The following is a 19,865-nucleotide window of genomic DNA, read 5'->3' on the forward strand; positions in this document are numbered from 1 at the left end:
CCTACTATGCTGCCTTTCTTGGCTTGCTGCCTTAGCTATGAAATAAGCAATACTAAATAATAGTGCTCAATGACTCATTCTTTCTAAATTAAGTTCAAATTCCAATAAATTTTATATAATTCATTAACGTGATCTAATAGTAATCACTATGATTACGACAGTGGCCCAGTTAACGAAGTTCATGAAACTTTTGAAATAAACAGTACAATTATGCCAAAATACACTGAAATATGAGAATCATACTTATAATATTTTTTTCCCAAAATTATATTCTTAAAATAACACTACCTATTTTAAATCATCCATCCTTGGAAGTTGCAAAACAACCTAAACAAACAGTAACAAATATATAACTTTTACATACTAAATTTTAGGAGATAACGCAAGTCATTTTCAGAGGAACTGCATAGCTCCAAAGCACAGAACACGTGGTGAATGGGTGCATATGTATACAAAACAGCATTTCAAGAAGCTCCCAGAATGCTCCACTCTCACTCTATTCCACGTCCAACTCTCTCTCTTTTAGCCCAAACTCTGTTTCAACACAGTAACACGGTTTTCCCATTCTCTCTTTCTCTTTTTCTTTTCTCAATACCCACGCAACACAAAGTTCCTTCTTCCCTTCTTTAAATTTCCACTCTCATTCCTTCTTCCCTCAATGCTCTCTTCCTCCTCGCCAATCGCCTCCATGACGTCGCTTTCTCTCTCCCACCTCGCCGTCCCCTTCTCCTGCAACACTAACCGTGCTCGCTTTTACCACCGCCGCTCTCCCTCCTTCTCAAAGCCCATTTCCCTTAAGCCACTCCAATCGCTCCCCTTCAACAAAAGACACCCTTTTGCAAATGGGTTTTGGACAATTCGGAGAAATTCCTCACCTCTCACCGTTCGCTGTGAAGCTTCAAGTGGAAGGGTAACGCTTTCTAAATAATTTGAATAAATGAATAGCGCATTGCTTCTACTTTATTCTTTTAACTTTCCTTTCGAAACATGCAATCGCCCTGTTTGAGTTAAGTTCAGAATTTTAGTTGAAACTGATCTGATTAGGTCCAGTTGGATAAATTGCTATGTAAATTTTTTTCTATTATCAAATTGTCCTTATTGGAAAACATGGTGGAGAGCAGAGACAGTTGAGAGAGAAGAAGATAGGTTGAACGGAGAAAAGTGGTTCAAAATTGAGCTTCTATTTTGTAGCAGAGAAGCACACAATTATCAACTAACTAACCAAACTCGACCAATTTAATATGTTTGTTAATTTTGTCAGCTTATTTGGAATTTTGAATGTTTGTGAATTTGGGTTGTATAATGGTCTTGGAGCTTGTTAAGTAGGGTGAAGTGGTTGATGTTGAGGTTTTGATACTATGGCAGATTACACAGCAAGAGTTCACAGAGATGGCGTGGCAGGCGATAGTTTCGTCGCCGGAGGTGGCCAAAGAGAACAAGCATCAGATTGTGGAGACAGAGCACTTGATGAAGGCTTTGTTAGAGCAGAAGAATGGGCTTGCTCGCAGGATCTTTTCTAAGGTTGGGGTGGATAACACTCGTCTTCTAGAAGCTACTGACAAGTACATTCAGCGGCAACCCAAGGTTGAATCACAGATACAAAGAAGATTGAATTGAAATATGAGCTTTTATATTTTGTTGTCTGGTTGAGTTTAAGTGCTAGTTATTCCTCCAGAGAACCCCAGACGTTTAATGCATGTTCAATTATGTTAGGTTCTAGGGGAATCGTCTGGTTCAATGTTGGGACGTGATTTGGAGGCACTGATTCAGAGAGCTAGGGACCACAAGAAACAGTTCGGGGATTCATTTGTTTCAGTTGAGCACTTGGTTCTTGCTTTTACCCAAGATCAGCGATTTGGGAAGCAATTCTTTAGAGATTTTCAAATATCTGAGCCGGCTCTAAAATCTGCAGTAGAGTCCATTAGGGGACCGCAGTCAGTTATTGATCAAGGTTATATTTTGCTATTTGTCTTCTTTTTATAACTTTTAGTATATGATATGTAACCAGGTGTTGTCATCTTTTTATCTTCTTACCTCTTTTCTTTTGGAGGAAGGTTTTAATTGTTATATTGAAGAGTATTGAGGACCAGTACATTGTTGTCTTTAATTTTTTTCCTTGAGTTTTGAACTGTGCGCTTTAAATGATTGGCAACTTTGTATTGCTTAAGCCTCATGTTAAGTTTCTATACAGATCCTGAAGGGAAGTATGAAGCCTTGGAAAAATATGGAAAAGATTTAACTGCAATGGCAAAAGCTGGAAAACTTGATCCGGTCATAGGAAGAGATGATGAAATACGCAGATGCATCCAAATTCTCTCCAGGAGGACAAAGAACAATCCTGTGCTGATTGGTGAGCCTGGTGTTGGAAAGACTGCCATTTCTGAAGGGTAGGCACTTAGACCTTTATCTTCTTCCATTGCCTATGATTGATTACATTACCATTTGTTGAACATTATTGCTATTAAAATCTTTTGGAATTTAGAATTAAGCTTAACTAGTTTATACCAATATTAACTGCCCTTAATTTCAATGTCTAACCTGCTTCATAAATACTAGCAATGCCATCTGTTAGACAGGTTAAAGAATAATAAAATTGTCTGAACATCTGTTATACATTTTATGAAAAAGATAAATGAAATTTTAATGCAGATATGTAATATTGTAAAATTAATCTTTTGAAGGTAAGTTTCTTAAATGGTTTTTTAGAGGTTTCCCAAGTGATACTTTAAATAATGACTTTTTTCCCTGTAGTAGTATAAATTAGAATGGAAAAACAATTTCTTTCAGCTGTGTGAACATGATGATAACGTTTGAAACATGCATTTAGCAAAAAAATTTAACACAGATTTTTCTTAACTCTATTGGAAAACCATCAGGTTAACTAATTTTTTCTTCTTGCATGTATCTTATTTGGATGATTTTTTTCTTGTTCCTTTCTATTTCTCTTTATTGACCGAATTCTTCACTTGAAACAGACTAGCTCAGAGAATAGTGCAAGGTGATGTTCCTCAAGCTTTGATGAACCGTAGGGTATGCTTTATCCAAGTGCTTTGGCTATTCCTGATAGAGCTGTGAATGAATGGAATTGATTTTCAAGTTTTTATTCCCATTTTCAATTTCTCTATAATAATCTCTATCACTATTCAATCCTCTGCAAAAGTAAAATGTCATATTTCACTTTTTTTTTGGAAGTTTGTAAATTGTCTAGTAATTGTAAACTTGATCTTTTTGCACTGTTCTCTCTTCAGCTTATATCTCTTGATATGGGTGCACTGATTGCTGGTGCAAAGTATCGGGGAGAATTTGAAGATAGGCTGAAAGCCGTGCTTAAAGAAGTAACAGATTCTGATGGTCAAACTATCCTTTTCATTGATGAGATTCATACAGTTGTTGGGGCAGGTAAGAAGCTTGAAACTCTACCATTTTGAACAACTTATTTGAGTATTGTTAAAGATGCTAAAAGGGTCAGACTGCTAGATGCAAACTGTTTTATATACCAAAACTCTTCGGATCAATGGGGACTCTTATATAGATGTTGCATTTTTATTATAATAATTTTCCTGAAATATGATTTTTTGTAGCTGATGCCATATAGAGATTCAAAATTAACATGTTGGAGAATTTGATTGCAATTATCATCTATTCATGTTAGGAGCTACAAATGGTGCTATGGATGCTGGTAATCTCTTAAAGCCTATGCTGGGTCGGGGAGAGCTCCGATGTATTGGTGCAACAACATTGGATGAGTATAGGAAGTATATCGAGAAGGACCCAGCACTAGAGCGACGGTTCCAGCAAGTTTATGTTGACCAACCTACAGTTGAAGACACAATTTCAATACTAAGGGGACTGCGAGAAAGGTATGAGCTACATCATGGAGTTCGAATATCTGACAGCGCACTTGTGGAAGCTGCAATTCTTTCGGATCGATATATCAGTGGGAGATTTTTGCCCGACAAAGGTAATAATACTTATTTTAGAAAGGGTATCACTCAAGAAAGCATCATTATGAGAATGTGACATCCCAACTAGGTTAGCATGTCATATCTCATCAATCACATGCTCTCCCAATGATATGTGCAAAAAAATTATGAGGGATCAAACCAAAACCCATGAATCAAGAACATTTATTACCTGGCAGACCAAACCTATTTCCAAAAGAATCAAAACTTATACAAGAAGGAAGAACATCCAGCCGCACTAATTCAATCTTAGACTCAACCATCAAATTTGAAAGTCTACATCTATTCCCCTCCCTAAAAATGTGAGAAACTTTAAAATTCAAAATATTACACATCCAGGCAACACTTCCATCTTCCCCTTGATGCACCATGGAACCATAGAAGGATTTTGAAATGCTTCAACTACCGGGAATCACTTTCTACCATAAAGAAGTCCATCCTCTAACCACTGCTAGTTCAGTGACTAACATGGCTCCCAGAAGGGCAATGTTATTGCCAAGAAAGAAATAATAAGGAATAATAAAAGTTATTTTAAACTCTGAATGTTTTGAACAAGGACTGAGAAGTTTCTGGAGCACTGACATTCGCTCTACTAATTTGTACTATTATGACATGAGTTTTACTTGAAAGATTAAATTCCGAATTAGAACATTTGTGATTTTAGTGCTTTTGAGAATTTATTAATTCAGTTGAGGTTGATGGAAAACAATTATTTCCAGATGATTGTTAGAATATTAATTGTTCTTGAAAACCTTGAAATGGCGATGCTAGAGAATATTTTGCTGCTATCAAGAATTAGATTAAAATTTAAAATCATTTGTAAAACTTCAAATCTCTAGCACTTGGCTGCTGTTGGTAACATACATAGACCGCAGTATTGGTTTCTGAAGGGTTTGGCTTTGAATGATCTTAATATAGCTCTGACTTGTGAGTGATACATCTCTTTTTGTTACACATTTATGTTAAACTTTCTTCTGAAATGGTATCAGCATCAACAATGCCCATAAAGCACTAATTGCTAGCTTCATCTAAATTGCAGCTATTGATCTGGTTGATGAGGCAGCTGCCAAACTGAAAATGGAAATCACTTCTAAACCGACTGCACTTGATGAGATCAATAGGTCAGTCCTGAAACTGGAGATGGAAAGACTCTCTCTCGTGAATGATACAGATAAGGCTACTAAAGATAGGCTTAATCGTCTGGAGACAGAGCTTTCTCTATTGAAAGAGAAGCAAGCTGAGCTGACTGAACAGTGGGAGCATGAAAAGTCTGTAATGACTCGTATTCAATCAATCAAAGAAGAGGTGTGTTATTTATACCTTTCCTGTTGGAGATTTTTTTTTTTCATTTTGAATTAAGCAATTGTTCAGAAGAGGGGTAGGATGAGTATTGCAGTCTGAAGTATTTTCAGCACATAGAACTAGTGCAACTACATTAGTTGATTTGGCAATTATAATCTAAGTTAGAAATTTAGTCACGTAAACGATTACTATATAATTTGCAGCTAATAGTAATAATGTGTCTATATATTTATGCAACAGATAGACAGGGTGAATCTTGAGATCCAACAGGCTGAGCGGGAGTATGATCTTAATCGTGCTGCTGAATTAAAGTATGGCAGTCTAAACTCCTTGCAACGACAACTTGAAAGTGCAGAGAAGGAGTTAAATGAATATATGAATACTGGGAAGTCTATGCTTAGAGAGGAAGTTTCAGGAAGTGATATTGCTGAAATTGTAAGCAAGTGGACTGGTATCCCTGTTTCAAAGCTTCAACAATCAGAGAGGGAGAAGTTGTTGTATTTGGAGGAAGTGCTTCATAAGCGTGTTGTAGGTCAAAACCCTGCTGTTAAAGCAGTTGCTGAGGCTATCCAACGCTCAAGAGCTGGTCTTTCAGATCCCCATCGGCCAATTGCCAGCTTTATGTTTATGGGGCCTACCGGTGTAGGAAAGACGGAGCTTGCTAAGGCACTTGCAGCCTACTTGTTCAACACTGAAGAAGCTCTTGTACGAATTGATATGAGCGAGTACATGGAAAAACATGCTGTTTCAAGATTGATTGGGGCTCCACCTGGATATGTTGGGTACGAAGAAGGAGGGCAACTTACTGAGATAGTTCGCCGCAGACCATATGCTGTTATATTGTTTGATGAGATTGAGAAAGCACACTCGGATGTCTTCAATGTCTTCCTTCAAATTTTGGATGATGGAAGAGTAACCGACTCTCAAGGACGCACTGTGAGTTTTACCAACACTGTCATCATTATGACCTCTAATGTTGGATCACAGTATATTCTGAACACGGATGATGACACCGTGCCGAAAGAGTTGGCTTATGAAACCATAAAACAGCGAGTAATGGATGCTGCAAGATCCATCTTCCGCCCTGAGTTTATGAATAGAGTTGATGAATATATTGTTTTCCAGCCTCTAGACCGTGAGCAAATAGGTAGCATTGTCAGGTTACAGGTAATATATTCTTGTTACCATATCCTCAATGAGTTCCAAAAATTGTTTGATCCATATGTTCATATTGATTGCCGACATGCTTGTCTTAAAAACGAAATCTGATTTGTCTTATTTCAACATCTGAAGTTACAAGAAGTGTCAACTTCATTAAGCCATGTTGAATGATTTCCATGGTGCTGTTACATAGGCTTAACATCCCTAATAACAATTTTCCCTTTGTGGTTGTATTACAGTTGGAGCGTGTGCAGAAGAGAGTTGCAGACCGCAAGATGAAAATCCAAGTGACAGACGCTGCTCTCCAACTTCTTGGAAGTTTGGGGTATGACCCCAATTATGGTGCTAGGCCAGTGAAGCGAGTGATTCAGCAGAATGTGGAGAATGAACTTGCCAAGGGTATTCTCAGAGGAGAATTTAAGGAAGAGGACGCAGTTTTAATAGACACAGAACTCACTGCATTTACCAACGGTCAACTTCCCCAGCAAAAGCTTGTTTTTAAGAAACTTGCAGCTGAATCAGAATCTCCCACTGCAGAAGACTCTTCCTTGGAACCCTCTCCACAGGCTCCGTGAACTCTTTCTACTGCTCCTTATTTTTTCCTTCACATACAAATTTGAGTATACAGTTTCCTTATACTGTTGAACAATCACCCCTGTGTAGTTTGCATGCAAAATATATATTTTCTACTACCAATACGAATAACATTTGTCACTCCAAAGCAGTGTAAATATATACTATTACCCCTTTTAATGAGTCGCTTTCTGCATAGCCAGCTCACCCCCATATCATATAAATGATATATACTAGGGATGATGTAAATGAGCAAGGATGAGTATTATTGAGTTGGTTTGGTCTCAGCTTTGATAAAAATTAAAAAGAGAAGCATCAAACCGTTCCTGCTCCAAAGATATAAGCGATAAGACTAGCTTTTATTCAATAATTTAGTTAAGTACTTTAAATAAATTTCAACTTAAATTCTCATGCAAATTGAAAATTTTATTTGCTTGCATATAAGTTCGTACTTTATGAGTATTTAATATTTGATAAACAACTACTTTATATATAACTAAATGAGTTTATAAATAATTGATATATGTTTCCTAAACTTCATGAATTTATTGAAGAACTAGAAGACTCATGAAATACATTTTCTAAAAAAAATTGAAATTACATAAAATTACATAAAAATGATAACATCTTTGCCAACGTGAAGTTACATAACTTGCAAAATTATCTAATTAAATTTTTTTAAAAGGAAATTAAACATAAATTTTAATATTTTAATGAAAGAATGTTTAATATCTAAGAAAATAAAATAAAATAAATATTAAGAATACTTCCATAAATAAAGAATAAAAAATAAAATAAATATGAATCAAATTATGTATAAAGAATAAAAAATAAAATAAATATGAATCAAATTTTGTATAAAAAATAAAAATAAAATAAATATTAAGAATACTTCAATGAATGAAATTAATAAAAAATAAAATAAATATTAAGAATACTTCAATTTTATGTATTATGTATAAAGAGCAAAGCAGGGTGATGGTCACCTTGTCTGCGACCCGCCAAATTGGTGAATTAGGTGGATCGGACTAATCACAGGTTCAAAAAGTAAACCACCCGCTGAGTCAGTCCGTTTTGTCATCTTTATTTTTCAGCTTTTCAAACTTTGTTAAGACTCATTTTAAAATCAACATACTTTCCACACCATCTACCAATACATACATAAACAATTTTTATCAAGATTTGAATTGCTGTATGATTTTGTCATAGATCAAACTTACTTATCTTGATATAGTGTTTCAATAAGCCAGAAGACTTCAAATATGCTCTCATTTTAACAACTCATGTGACCATATTTCCAAAAAATTGAGAAACAGCAAAGAACACTGTCTTTCGAAACTATTTGATCCCTCACTGGTCTTCTTCTTCTTCTTCTTCTATGCACCCACTATCATTAGGATTAACATTTTCCCCAAAATCATTTCAAACCATATTCACTTATCGGAAGATTATTATCAAGAATAACAATTAACAATTTAGAAAAGTTTTGCAGTACATTTAACACCAATCCTGTGTACCATGGAAATGGGAGTTAACTTTTAATATGTTAAAGATGCTAAAGACAACATAGTTTTTATGCTAACAGGATGGACATTATTAGTAACTATAGTTCAACAATTTCCAAACTATAAAGCATTATTACTCTGCCCAGCTGATAAAGCTTTTCAGATTCTTTGAAGAGTGACCACCTTCTACTACGTTATTCAGGGTCAATTCCTTCAGTTTCAACGACCTTGCTTTTATGCCTTCATCAGCAAGCAGTTGCTCCACCTTCTTCTTTATCTCTCCCTTCGATACTAATCCATTCTCATCCTTATCTAATCTCAGTCCAACTTTCCACACATCACAAATATATGACTTGTTAACAAACTGATCCTTTACTAATGGCCAACACAAGAAAGGGACGCCACCACATACACCTTCTATGCTAGAATTCCAACCACAGTGACTAACGAAGCAAGCTATGGCAGGGTGGTTCAATATCTTCTTCTGTGGTGCCCAGTTCACAATTCTGCCTTTACTTCCATGGAATTCATCAGAGTGTGAAGTGTTTTCCCTGTTATTGTTACAAGGATTCACAACCCAAAGAAAAGGCTTGTTAAGTAAATCAAGTCCAAGACCCAATTCCTTGAATTGTTTTTCATCAATAACTCCCGCACTACCAAAGGCAACATATATAACAGATTGAGGTGGCTGATGATCTAGCCAATCTAAGCAAGTTGTGTCTCCTTGGCAGAGTGAACTTTTGTTGCTGTCAGTTGCCATCAATGGACCAATAGGTAGGAACCGTGGTGATATGGAAAATGCAGCAGGCTCAAGATTATATGCTGTGTTGCAAAGCCACCATTCTCCTAACTTAACAGTCTGCATCTCTTGTGCAATATGATGAATGACAGTCTTATCTAGGCCACACCATGGAAAGTTTGCTGTGTCCATCATTGGCATATTTGGGTAGAGTTGAATTTCTTTCTTTTCAACAGGGTTTCCTGCAAAGCATAAAGGATGAGGTAAAGTTACATATAAAATTTTCTCAGCATCTTAACCGTGGCTTGATTCTCCTAACTTCAATGCTTTTAGAAGTAACACTTAACACAAAAGTTAGTGAAACGTTAAAAAATTGAGCATTGCTTTAATCTGATATGGGTACATGCAATAGTAAATAAGTAAAACGGTGGTGGAACAGCAAATTCATGTGCTCAGAATGTGTGTGAATTTGTGGATAGAGTTTCCTTCTGTTCCTTCAAACTATTTGGAGTTAAGCTGTAATCATACTCTAAATTTTGTTGACATGAAAGTACTAGAGTTTTTCAAAGCATTAACTGTGTATTTGAAAACAAATCTATAATTATCTGGTTACATCTTGCTATTATAAATCTCGATTGTCAATTTAACGCAAGTTCACCTAACTAAACAAACATCAATAACGTTCCAAACAAACATCACAAACAAATTAAAGAACAATAGGAATCAAGAAGAAAAACAAGCAATACACTAGAAAAAATTCTCAAAGTCATAGAGTTACAGAGGAAACATCATAGAAACATGAGAGATTATAACTCAATCATTAGTATCTCTTAGTCATAATAAAATAGCTCGCTCAACCAAAGTCACATGCATAACCCCATCAATCACTAACATAATAAGTTGACAAAACTATCATACAATAGAAACTCCTAATCTGCAGTTGAAAAGGTTTACCATCTGAATCTAGGATTCCATCATGAATCAACTTTGGAATGCAATCACATGTGGCCAACGAAGTGGCAGATGCAGGCCACAAAAGAGCTCCTTTAATTCCCAATTTGTGACCAACTTCGAGGGCCCAACCCATATTGATTGTGACAACAATGCAAGTGATCTTATTGTTAACATGCAATGCATTGATATCTTGAATGAGTTTGGGAAGCATATCAGGCATGTGAGTTTTGAGTGAGAAAATAACTTTCTTGGGATCATTTCTGTCATCTTCAGGGCCCAAACCATCTGGGAGCGTCACAAACTTTATCTGGGGTTCCTTGGGGTTGTCCAGTTCATCATCACCTCCTGTATTTGCTCGTTTGTGGTTGAACTCTGTGTTTAAAAAAGTGATCTTGCAGCCATGTCTGGCAAGAACATGAGACAACTGCATAAGGGGATTCACATGTCCTACACTTGGATATGGAATCAGTAGAAAGTGAGGGATTCCCATCTCATTCAAAATTGGCTTTCACTGGAGATGAACACTGTGACTCACTGTTGCTTTTGCTTCCTTCAAGACTTGAACTTGGATTTCTCAGAACCTTCACAAAATTATTACGTTTTTCTTCTGCTCTACTTTATATTTGTGGTCTCAACAAACTTTTACGCTTTACGAAAAATAATTAATAACATTTATGAAAACATTACTTGTGGGGTTTTAGAATGCTTGGAATTTTGTTTCTTTTTCTTGTTTTCAAACCATCTCATCGAAGTCTTGGTTTAATCGAGGTATTGACTCTTTTCAGTGTCAAAAAAGTTTTGTTGACACAGTAAAAATATTGTTTATAATAACATAATAATATTTTTAAATTAAAAAAATATATATATTAATTTATTGAAGTATAAAATGTGTATTTTTACTATTCAGGATGTTAATATTTCAACACCCTTCAAACCTCCTTTATTTTCAAATGTTCTCAATTTGACAAATTTTGAAGATGTTGGCAATAATTAATGTTTTATCTTGATGTTGGCAATAATTAACATTTGTTGTAGTTTATTTTTTTATCAATAGTTTGTTAGATTTTTTTTTGTTTTGAATGAGAATTTTTTTTATCAAGAAATATTTTTCAGTAGAAATTGATTGAAAAGTTATTAAAAAAATTCAATCAATAAATTGTAAAAATAACCTCAATTAAGATGAATTAAAATAACTGTAGTTACATCAATAAAAAATAATATTGGTTCACATCTAATCGAGAAAAACATGTTGGATATCAGTTCAAAAAATGCAATGAACTTTAATAAACAAAATAGCAATAACAAAGAGGTGGGCTGATATTTTCAACTTTCAAACTTTCTTTAAAAAAAAAATAATAAAAATAATAATAATTTATTTTTCTCGCAATTATTAGTTTAGAATGGGAAGAAGATTAAAGTTTGCAACATATATTTAACAATACATTTTTTAAGATAGTACCCATCCTTCATATTAAAAAAAATACTTTTGAATTTAATTTTTTAAGAGTGTTTGATCGAATATTTATACTCCACCTTCTTTTAAAGTAAAGAAGTGTTCGGAAAATCAGAACAAATTCTCTCTATTCGGTATAGATATAAAATAGACACTTACAAAAACAATAATTCAATAAAAGAAAATAGAATAATAATACTTAGAATTTTTAACTTGAGAAATACGATAATGAAATACAATATTTTTCTAGTCTCTCATTGGGAATTTTGATCTCATTACGGTGGATATAAACTCTCTATGTTGCTATTCTCACTTGTTTTATTTAGGTAATGAGAAGAAAACTTCTTTATAGAGAGATCATGGATAATTAATGTTTGTCGCATTTTCAAAATACCTTGAAAATACTATTTTCAACTTTCTAGGTTGAACTTCATAATTTTCAAGAAAAATATAATTTCAAGACTTTAGAATCTCCATCATTGAATATAATCAATAGATTAACTAACAAGATTCATTGGTCATGATCTTTCATTAATTAAGGAGGCATCTATACATATTACAAATGGAGAGGACTCTCAGGGTAAGTTTAAACACGTGTCCTCTCCACACAAATTTTGGAAAAAAAAATTCAAAAACATTTAATACTAAAAGTATAAAAAATTCCACCAATCAACACAACACACATGAACCAACAAGAACATGCCACGTAGAACTCTTTAAAAGTCAATTTTTTCTCTCTCTCATTCCGTTTCGTTTTCCTTCTCTCTCTGATTCTCTCTCTCTCAAACTCTCTTTTCTCCCAAACCCTAATCACAACCCTTTCGTCCCTCCCTTCTCTCCTTTTCCTTTACTCATTTTCACCATTTTGGCAACTGTGTCACTAATACGAAACTTCTGAACGATTCACAGTTTGTCCAAAATCAATGTTTTCAGAATGGAGGATTAGGGTTTCGTTATTCTCCCAAAAGCTTAAATTGGGGTTTTTATTCGCAACTGTGTTTGCAGAAGAATCATAAATTGCAACTGTGTCTGCATGCGCCATTTGAAGACACAAATTTTTTCTATTGTATTCTGCATACTGCATTTCATATGGATTCTCATCTTTTGTATTGTATTTTCATGACATTTTCTATTCCAGGTCTTACCCTTTTGAATCAGAACTGGCAAGGTTGGATCTGAAGTAAAATGTCTGAGAACCGAATTGAACAATCACGAGACCCTAAACCCTAATACATTTTGCTACGCATGTCCCGTGAGAATAATATCAACATTTCTTATGCGGGCTGACACGAGCTCAGGCCCACGGGCCAATCCTTATACGGGGCGGGCTAGAAAAACCAATCTGCATATTCTATGCAGGGCGAGCCTATGCGGGATGGGCCAGCTCGCATTGCCATCCCTACAATCAAATCTGGCTATGTGTGTGGACAACGATTGTAGAGAATTGTGGAAGCAAATGAATAAGAAGATTTTTAGAAATGGTAATATAGATCACGGTGAAATTTTCATGGTGGCACAACAATTGAAGGCTTGGTCATGGGTAACTGCGAAGATACGTTTTAGCGTGTTTTTCTTACTCTGATTAGTATCTCAAACCTCTTGTCCGTATAAAAAATAAAAAAGGGTAGGTGTGCGTGTGGTATACCAGCGGATGAGCACAGTCTCTATAGATTAAGGGGTGTAGTCGAGCTTATTTGTAACTAGAGTGCGAAGGTAGAGGTAAGAGTCTTATGTGTTGAGTAGTTAATTATGAAAGATTGCTTTTCATGCCTGTTTTAAGTGTGATGGAGCCTTGTAGTGTCTTGTATAAGTGTTGAGGTATCCCTGAAATATCTCAATTTTTTAGTTTTTTTTTTTTTGAAATTTGTTTTTGGATATTTAACAGCACACACTCAGGCAACTCAACATACATCTTCACTGAAAACATTGCCTATGTCTCATCATTTTACTAACAATGAGGCTCACCACAAGGTTTTGCCGACGAGTATGAGTCACACATTCACTACAGATGTTGAAATACAATTTTTATTCTCATGTTTTTTACAAATAATGTTAAATTTCTTATTTATTATCTGTTTAAATATTAACACAATCAAATTATATACTTTATAATCTCATTTTACGAAATATTATTTCAATTTTAAAAGTAAAGAATAAATATTAACTACAAGTAAAACATCCAATTAAATTCCACCTAATGGCATTATAAGTGGGTTCAGTTCTCAATGAAAACCAATTATCACAATTACTAATTCACATTTCAAACCTTATTTCCAGTTTATACTGAAATGTAAACAGCTAACGTAAACACGAGAGTAAAATAAATTATGATTTTACAGAAACAAAATTACCTGAGAATCATTTAGGTGTTATCGCAATTCAGATGCGTCTTCTGAATCGGACAGTGGTAACAGAGTACATATCCCAAGCATATGGCCGTTGAGGCACACGTAATACTCAATACAATCATCATAAGAACCCAATCTGAGACTAGCACTTTGAGGAATCATTTCAGCTTGCAGCATGCTCCACAACTTTGCCTTACAATAAGGGCAAACTTCACTTGGATGAAGCTTGGCACCTTTATTAATAAGAATCTTTCTGACCTTTGAGGTAGCAAATGACTTAAAAATTCCACGGAAGAATCCTACATCTCCTTCTTCTCCCTGGTCAAGATGCTCACAGGGATCAGACACGTACAAAACATCAGTTCTGCATTGAGGCAAAAGAAAGCTCTTTCCTGATGTTCTAGAAAATCGAGTTTGATAAACAAAGTGACCAGGGATCTGAATGCTATTGAACAAGCCACCTTTTGTGCATCCTGAACAGTATATTAGCAGCTTCCCTAAGGCTCTCCAGTTCCCATCAACGATGTGGCTCCCATTAGATTGCAGATCCTGCAGCATCTTTGGAGCTCTTGTTCGACAAAACTCTTTCCATAGAACTCGCTTAGCAAGATCATCAAACCATTTACACACACATGATAGAGTAGCAATTAGCTTGGGATTCCAATTCAAATTATGAAATACTAAGAATATCACATCTTCCATTAAATGCCCTTTGGTACATTGACAACTAGTCGAGTGTATGCATCGGTACTGCTTTGTGAGGATCATTTTCTTCACCTAGAAAAACTAAAAAGAAAAATTATCAGTTCATTACAACTCTATGTAATCATAAAAGTTGACAAATTCTAAATACCATTTTCTTAATTAAACACTTCTTAGTAATGAGGAGAAATCAAGCCAGCAGATGAAGCCAATACTAAACAATTCAAACAACAAATTTATAATTATACATTTAAAGCAAATAACTTACAATAAGGAATTAACCTAAACAAGTTGCTTTCTATGTTACTCCAGAGTTAGCTCAAGAAAAGAATACAAGAAATTCTCTTCTCCTTCCAATGCTTTGGTATGGAGTTGATTTCCAATGAACAGTTATTTCGATTACTTCTAGTCATGCAATCCATAAAATATTTCTCTGTCTCCAAACTGAAAATGAAGGCTGCAAATTAGAGTGTTTCTTTTTGCCATTTTCAGTTCATATGTTTTTATCATAATTACAAAAATAACATGTTCTTATTTTGCTCACTACATGTGGAACAAGATGACTAAAAGGGATCAGAAAGGTATCAAAAGAGACACTCAATAAATCAAGAGGCTTTGGACCAAGCGCTAAAATTTGTAGGTAGTGTGGTGAGAGATAGCATGGAATATAATGTTAAGGTTAAAAGGGAGAGCTATAAAGCACAGTCCCTGGGTAAAAACCTGAAAATTGAAAACACACATACATATAAAGGAAGTGTAGGTTTGGGCACTTGACAGATTATACCAAATCCTTAGATTTCCAAGGAAAGAATTATGTACTTGTTATAGGTATAAAAAAAGAAAGATGACATGAACGAAGTGAAATGCATTATGAACAAAGAAGGTAAACTTGTACTGTTATATTCATAGAACAATATACAAGGATAAGTGGAATTGCTAATCTGACAAGCTACTTAAAGAATGACAGAATTTTATTTCACCATGATTGGCTAAACCAAACAGACACGAAGGGTGATCAAAATTATACTTCTTTTAGTGGAATACAGGAGTCTGAGGTAAAAAAAGCAAAGAAGAGAATGAATAATGACTAAATAGTCAGAAAACGTAGTAACTATTGAGATACAAATGGGTTAAGGAAACAGACATAAAATATACCACAACTATTTAACAAGATTGTAACTCTAACATCGGATAAGTTCGGGAGTACTTATACCCCTGTCTAATAATAAGAGTGACTTTACAAGTACAAACAATAGCAAGATTAAGCTTATAGTCATACTAAGTACTTATGGGAAAGGGTAATTGAGCAAAGAATCAGATGATATTGACAGTATAGAAGATTAATTATATTTTATTTATGTCTAACTGATCAACTATGAAATCAATACACTTGCTATGAACGTTGAAGAGTGATAATGATGATTAATGGAAAGATATTATAGGAATAAAACTATAAAAGGAGATATTAGAGGAATAAAACTATAAAAGGACAGACATGGTTTCCGGTGATATGAAAAGTGTGTAAATAGGGTGCCTAGGGAATTATCGTGGAATATGGAAAAGAAAGAAGTTCATTAGTCATATTGTATATATTCAAGCAATCAAATATGCAGAGAGGGTGGGAGAACAGAAGACCACGTAATAGCTAATTGTAGAACTGCATCAAGGGCAACTGCAATCCCTATCTTTTTAACCAGGTTTTGATGAATTTACTGAATGTATCCAAGTGCCAGAGCAATGATTCACACTTTATCACATCAAAATGTGCTCTTACATACATCTAAGCCCCCAACCTAACAAACTAGAATACCAAGTTATTAGACATAAAATGGTGTTCAAATCCACCCCCAAGGCAGAAATTCCCTCACAAACGAGAAACTTCAAAAAGAAAAACAAATACAAATCAAAACCTGAATTTGAGAATTTCACAGCTAAAAGGACATAGAGAAGGAGATAAATATTTTCCTTACCCAAGCTTGCTTAACCCGCTTTCGGCAAAGCCTCCAAACCCTAGAAAAAAAATGGTGAAGTTCACCTCTGAGCAGGGGCAATTTGGTAAAGAGATGCATAGAACAGAACAACAGTGAAAGTTGCAGCAGTGGCAACAACAAGAGAGGAAGTTGCAAGCGTACAAGTGCAAGGATGGGATTGATGCATATGTGATGATTTATAACAGTATTAGTTATACATTTCAGGATAATCACGATACTGGTGCAATTCACAAATCAGTGTCCATTCATGAGGCGAAACGTGTCATGTGACGTCACCGCCACTTTAGGTGTCACCGGAGAGAGGTAGGAGGTGGGGCCCACATGCCATGTAGACAATGAAGGGTCATTTTCGTAAAATGTGGTGTGCCAGAAGCACGCCACCAACAACCTTGTCTTGTCTTGATCGATAAGGATAAACAGAAAGATTTCTTTGTCGGAAAAATTCAAGGTTCCTCTGAAGTTTGTTATGAACCCATTATGCCATGTGTCTCGTCAATGCTTCTCTTTTTCCTTTTTGTCAAACTCATCAATTTTGTTCTTAGTTTTATCTAGCTTATCATATTTCAATCACATTTTTTTTTCGTATTGATGCCTCAATCGATTTTTTACTCGTGAATGATGATTTTACAAATAGCTAAAAAATTTAAAAAATTAAAATTAATTATTACTTTGATACGATTTTAATTAGATTTCAACTAATTCTAATATAACTTTATTTAACAATTGAAGTTGTTTAACCTTAATATAATTTTACTAAAATCGTGTTATTTTGATATAATTTTTTTATTAAAATTATTTTAATTTAATACGATTTATCTATATAAATATTTTTTTAGAAATTTATTTATTTTAATAATTAAGTAATAAATTACTTTATTTTGGAAAAAAATTGGCTGAATCAATATGGAGATGCATAATTGCATTTCAAAAAACTATCTTCCTATCCAAATTATTTCTAACCCTTTCGGATTTAAACTCTTAAGTCAATTTTTAATGTGACATGTATGTTTTTCATAGATGAAAATAAATTAATTTTTAATAGTGTGATGTTTTGATAGATATTAATTATGAACAAAGTTGGAGGATACTTTATAATATAATATAATAAAACTTTATTAATATTATAAATAAAATTTGAATTTTGAAATATTATTAAACATGTCTGCCAAGGAATTAATATTATTTTGGAAGGAAAACAAGTATTCCAAAACAGACAATTTGTTATCTTTTGTATATCTATAGCATGCTATAAAAAAATTGTAAACCAATGAACTCAAAAGAAAAAAAAATAATAGTGTTTTGACCATTATAATAAAAAAAAATTATTAAAAAATGAAGTAGTAGATGTTACGAAGTGGACTTTAAGCCTAACTCAACCCCATAAAACCAACTCATAGGGTTGAAGTTTGCATCCACTTATATACAATGAAAGGCTCTAATCTCTAGTCGATGTGGGATCTCCAACAATTGATTCTGCTAACAAAAATATATGTAACGAAGATGCTAACATACGTGAAACATTATAAACTTTACCATTATTTTAATATTATAGTAAAAAAAATACACCATGTTCTTAAAATTTATGAAATCGAATATTCTATATCAACTATTTTTTTTAAAAAAAAATCTAAAATGAAATATTTCCAACGGTCAAGTTAGCTGAAATTTTATATAGTCCTGAATTTAGAATTATAACTCCTTTTACCATGATATATCCTTTATTCATATTTTTGTATTGAACTTTGTATTTTATGAAGATTAGAATAGGCAATCATTTTTTAATCATACTTTTATAATCCTTAATTAAAATTAATTTAATTAATCTGCAGTCCTCACAATGTGAAACTTTGACAGAGAGACCGCTTTGTCATGTCTTCTGTCGGCTACTCGATCTTCCGGTTTTGGGACACCACCTACAAAGGTTAAAGACATTTAAAACAGCTGAATTTTGGGATTGACTAATTCTGGTTGAAAGAGTTAATGCTCAAATGTTTAAAGTTATTGATATTATGTGTGTGTATTTATTTATGTTTTGCTAAAGTGAAAAGTATTAATAGTGTATGATAGTTCATTTAATCCCCAAGCTATTATATATAATAAATTTATAAATTTTTACAACAATTATCTTAAAATTACATTAACCATAAATTTTAATTAATAAATAGAGTAATTTTTATAATAATAAACTTAAGTTCAGTAACAAATTAATGTAAGATATTACCATCAATAGTATGATTTGCCTCATTCAAAATGAAGAAACTCTTGATCTCGTCCTACTCCAATCACACATAGCTCCACCTCATTCTGCATTGGAATTTGTCAATAATTTGAATGTGGAAAATATAATTTTCTTTGTTATAAATTATCTTCATAGATTTGTTTATTTGTGCAACTATAATTTTTCTTTTTCTTACAATATATTTATAAAGTTATTTGTTTATTCTTGAAAAGTTTAACCACTCCATTAGTCATATAAAGATACTCAGATTACGATTAATGAAATACTTCTTTGGACAACAAATATCTATAAATTATTGAAGGATTTAAAGCAAATATTCAAGAAAAAACAGAAAAATGGATATGAAAATTTTAGTCATAAGGATACAACAGAGCCCAACAATAATAGGCCCAAACGTCAGATTGTTAAGCCCAAATGGATGAAAGACTACATTATGTAATTAATTAGGTGTTATTAGAAAGTTTAGGGAACAATGTAAGGCCAGTTGGGCCCATACAACTTCTATTTAAGTCAGTTTTTAATAGTAATGAAAGGAGGAGAATTTTGATGTTACCCTAGTTTCAATTATTTTAATATAGCCGTAGAAAGAGTCTATCACATAAGGTAAAATAGAAAACAATACAAGGAAAGAAAATCACACTACCTAGAAAATAATTCAAATGTTACTTTATAACTTCCAAAACTCCCCAAAATAAGAATCTTAATAAAATCAAATCAAATTCTAAATAGACTCATATTCATATATTTTGGTATATTTTCTATATTCTCAAATTTTGTTTCTAATAACCTTGTATTATAAAGACAAATCATTTGAGTGGACGCACAAGCAAACTGCAGTGACAAGACTCAAAACCAAGTCCTCCAGTGACTAAAGAAGCTTTAACCACTACACCAAACAAGTTCTTTTGTCATATTATGATTTTTATTATACTTATT

At 33.7% G+C, this 19,865-nt stretch overlaps 3 protein-coding genes across 4 annotated transcripts; 1 reads left to right on the forward strand and 2 right to left on the reverse strand.

Annotated features, from left to right (window-relative positions):
• Positions 1-376: 376 nt before the first annotated feature.
• LOC137823387 (chaperone protein ClpB3, chloroplastic) lies at positions 377-7,181 on the forward strand. The gene is made up of 10 exons (XM_068628493.2): positions 377-910; positions 1,366-1,584; positions 1,714-1,951; positions 2,192-2,387; positions 2,976-3,030; positions 3,249-3,399; positions 3,653-3,961; positions 5,002-5,267; positions 5,505-6,431; positions 6,665-7,181. Exons 1-10 carry the CDS (start codon positions 659-661, stop codon positions 6,998-7,000), a joined length of 2,949 nt encoding a protein of 982 aa, XP_068484594.1. The 5' UTR covers positions 377-658; the 3' UTR covers positions 7,001-7,181.
• A 1,268-nt stretch (positions 7,182-8,449) lies between these two features.
• Positions 8,450-14,140, reverse strand: LOC137824010 (UDP-glycosyltransferase 83A1). 2 transcript variants are annotated; one of them, XM_090293969.1, is made up of 3 exons: positions 14,001-14,140; positions 10,197-10,600; positions 8,450-9,484 (listed from the first exon to the last, which is right to left on the reverse strand). In XM_090293969.1, the coding sequence occupies exons 1-3, from the start codon at positions 14,009-14,011 to the stop codon at positions 8,637-8,639; spliced, it is 1,263 nt and encodes a 420-aa protein (XP_090150095.1). In that variant the 5' UTR covers positions 14,012-14,140; the 3' UTR covers positions 8,450-8,636. The 2 variants fall into 2 exon arrangements, with proteins under 2 accessions (XP_090150095.1, XP_068485523.1); XM_068629422.2 differs by lacking the exon at positions 14,001-14,140 and having other exon boundaries at positions 10,197-13,994.
• Positions 14,011-14,765, reverse strand: LOC137824011 (EID1-like F-box protein 2). The gene has a single exon (XM_068629424.2). It carries the CDS (start codon positions 14,763-14,765, stop codon positions 14,019-14,021), a length of 747 nt encoding a protein of 248 aa, XP_068485525.1. The 3' UTR covers positions 14,011-14,018.
• Positions 14,766-19,865: the final 5,100 nt, after the last annotated feature.

Source organism: Phaseolus vulgaris, chromosome 8 (assembly GCF_051622355.1).
Source record: "Phaseolus vulgaris cultivar YP4 chromosome 8, ASM5162235v1, whole genome shotgun sequence".
Classification (NCBI taxonomy): domain Eukaryota; kingdom Viridiplantae; phylum Streptophyta; class Magnoliopsida; order Fabales; family Fabaceae; genus Phaseolus; species Phaseolus vulgaris.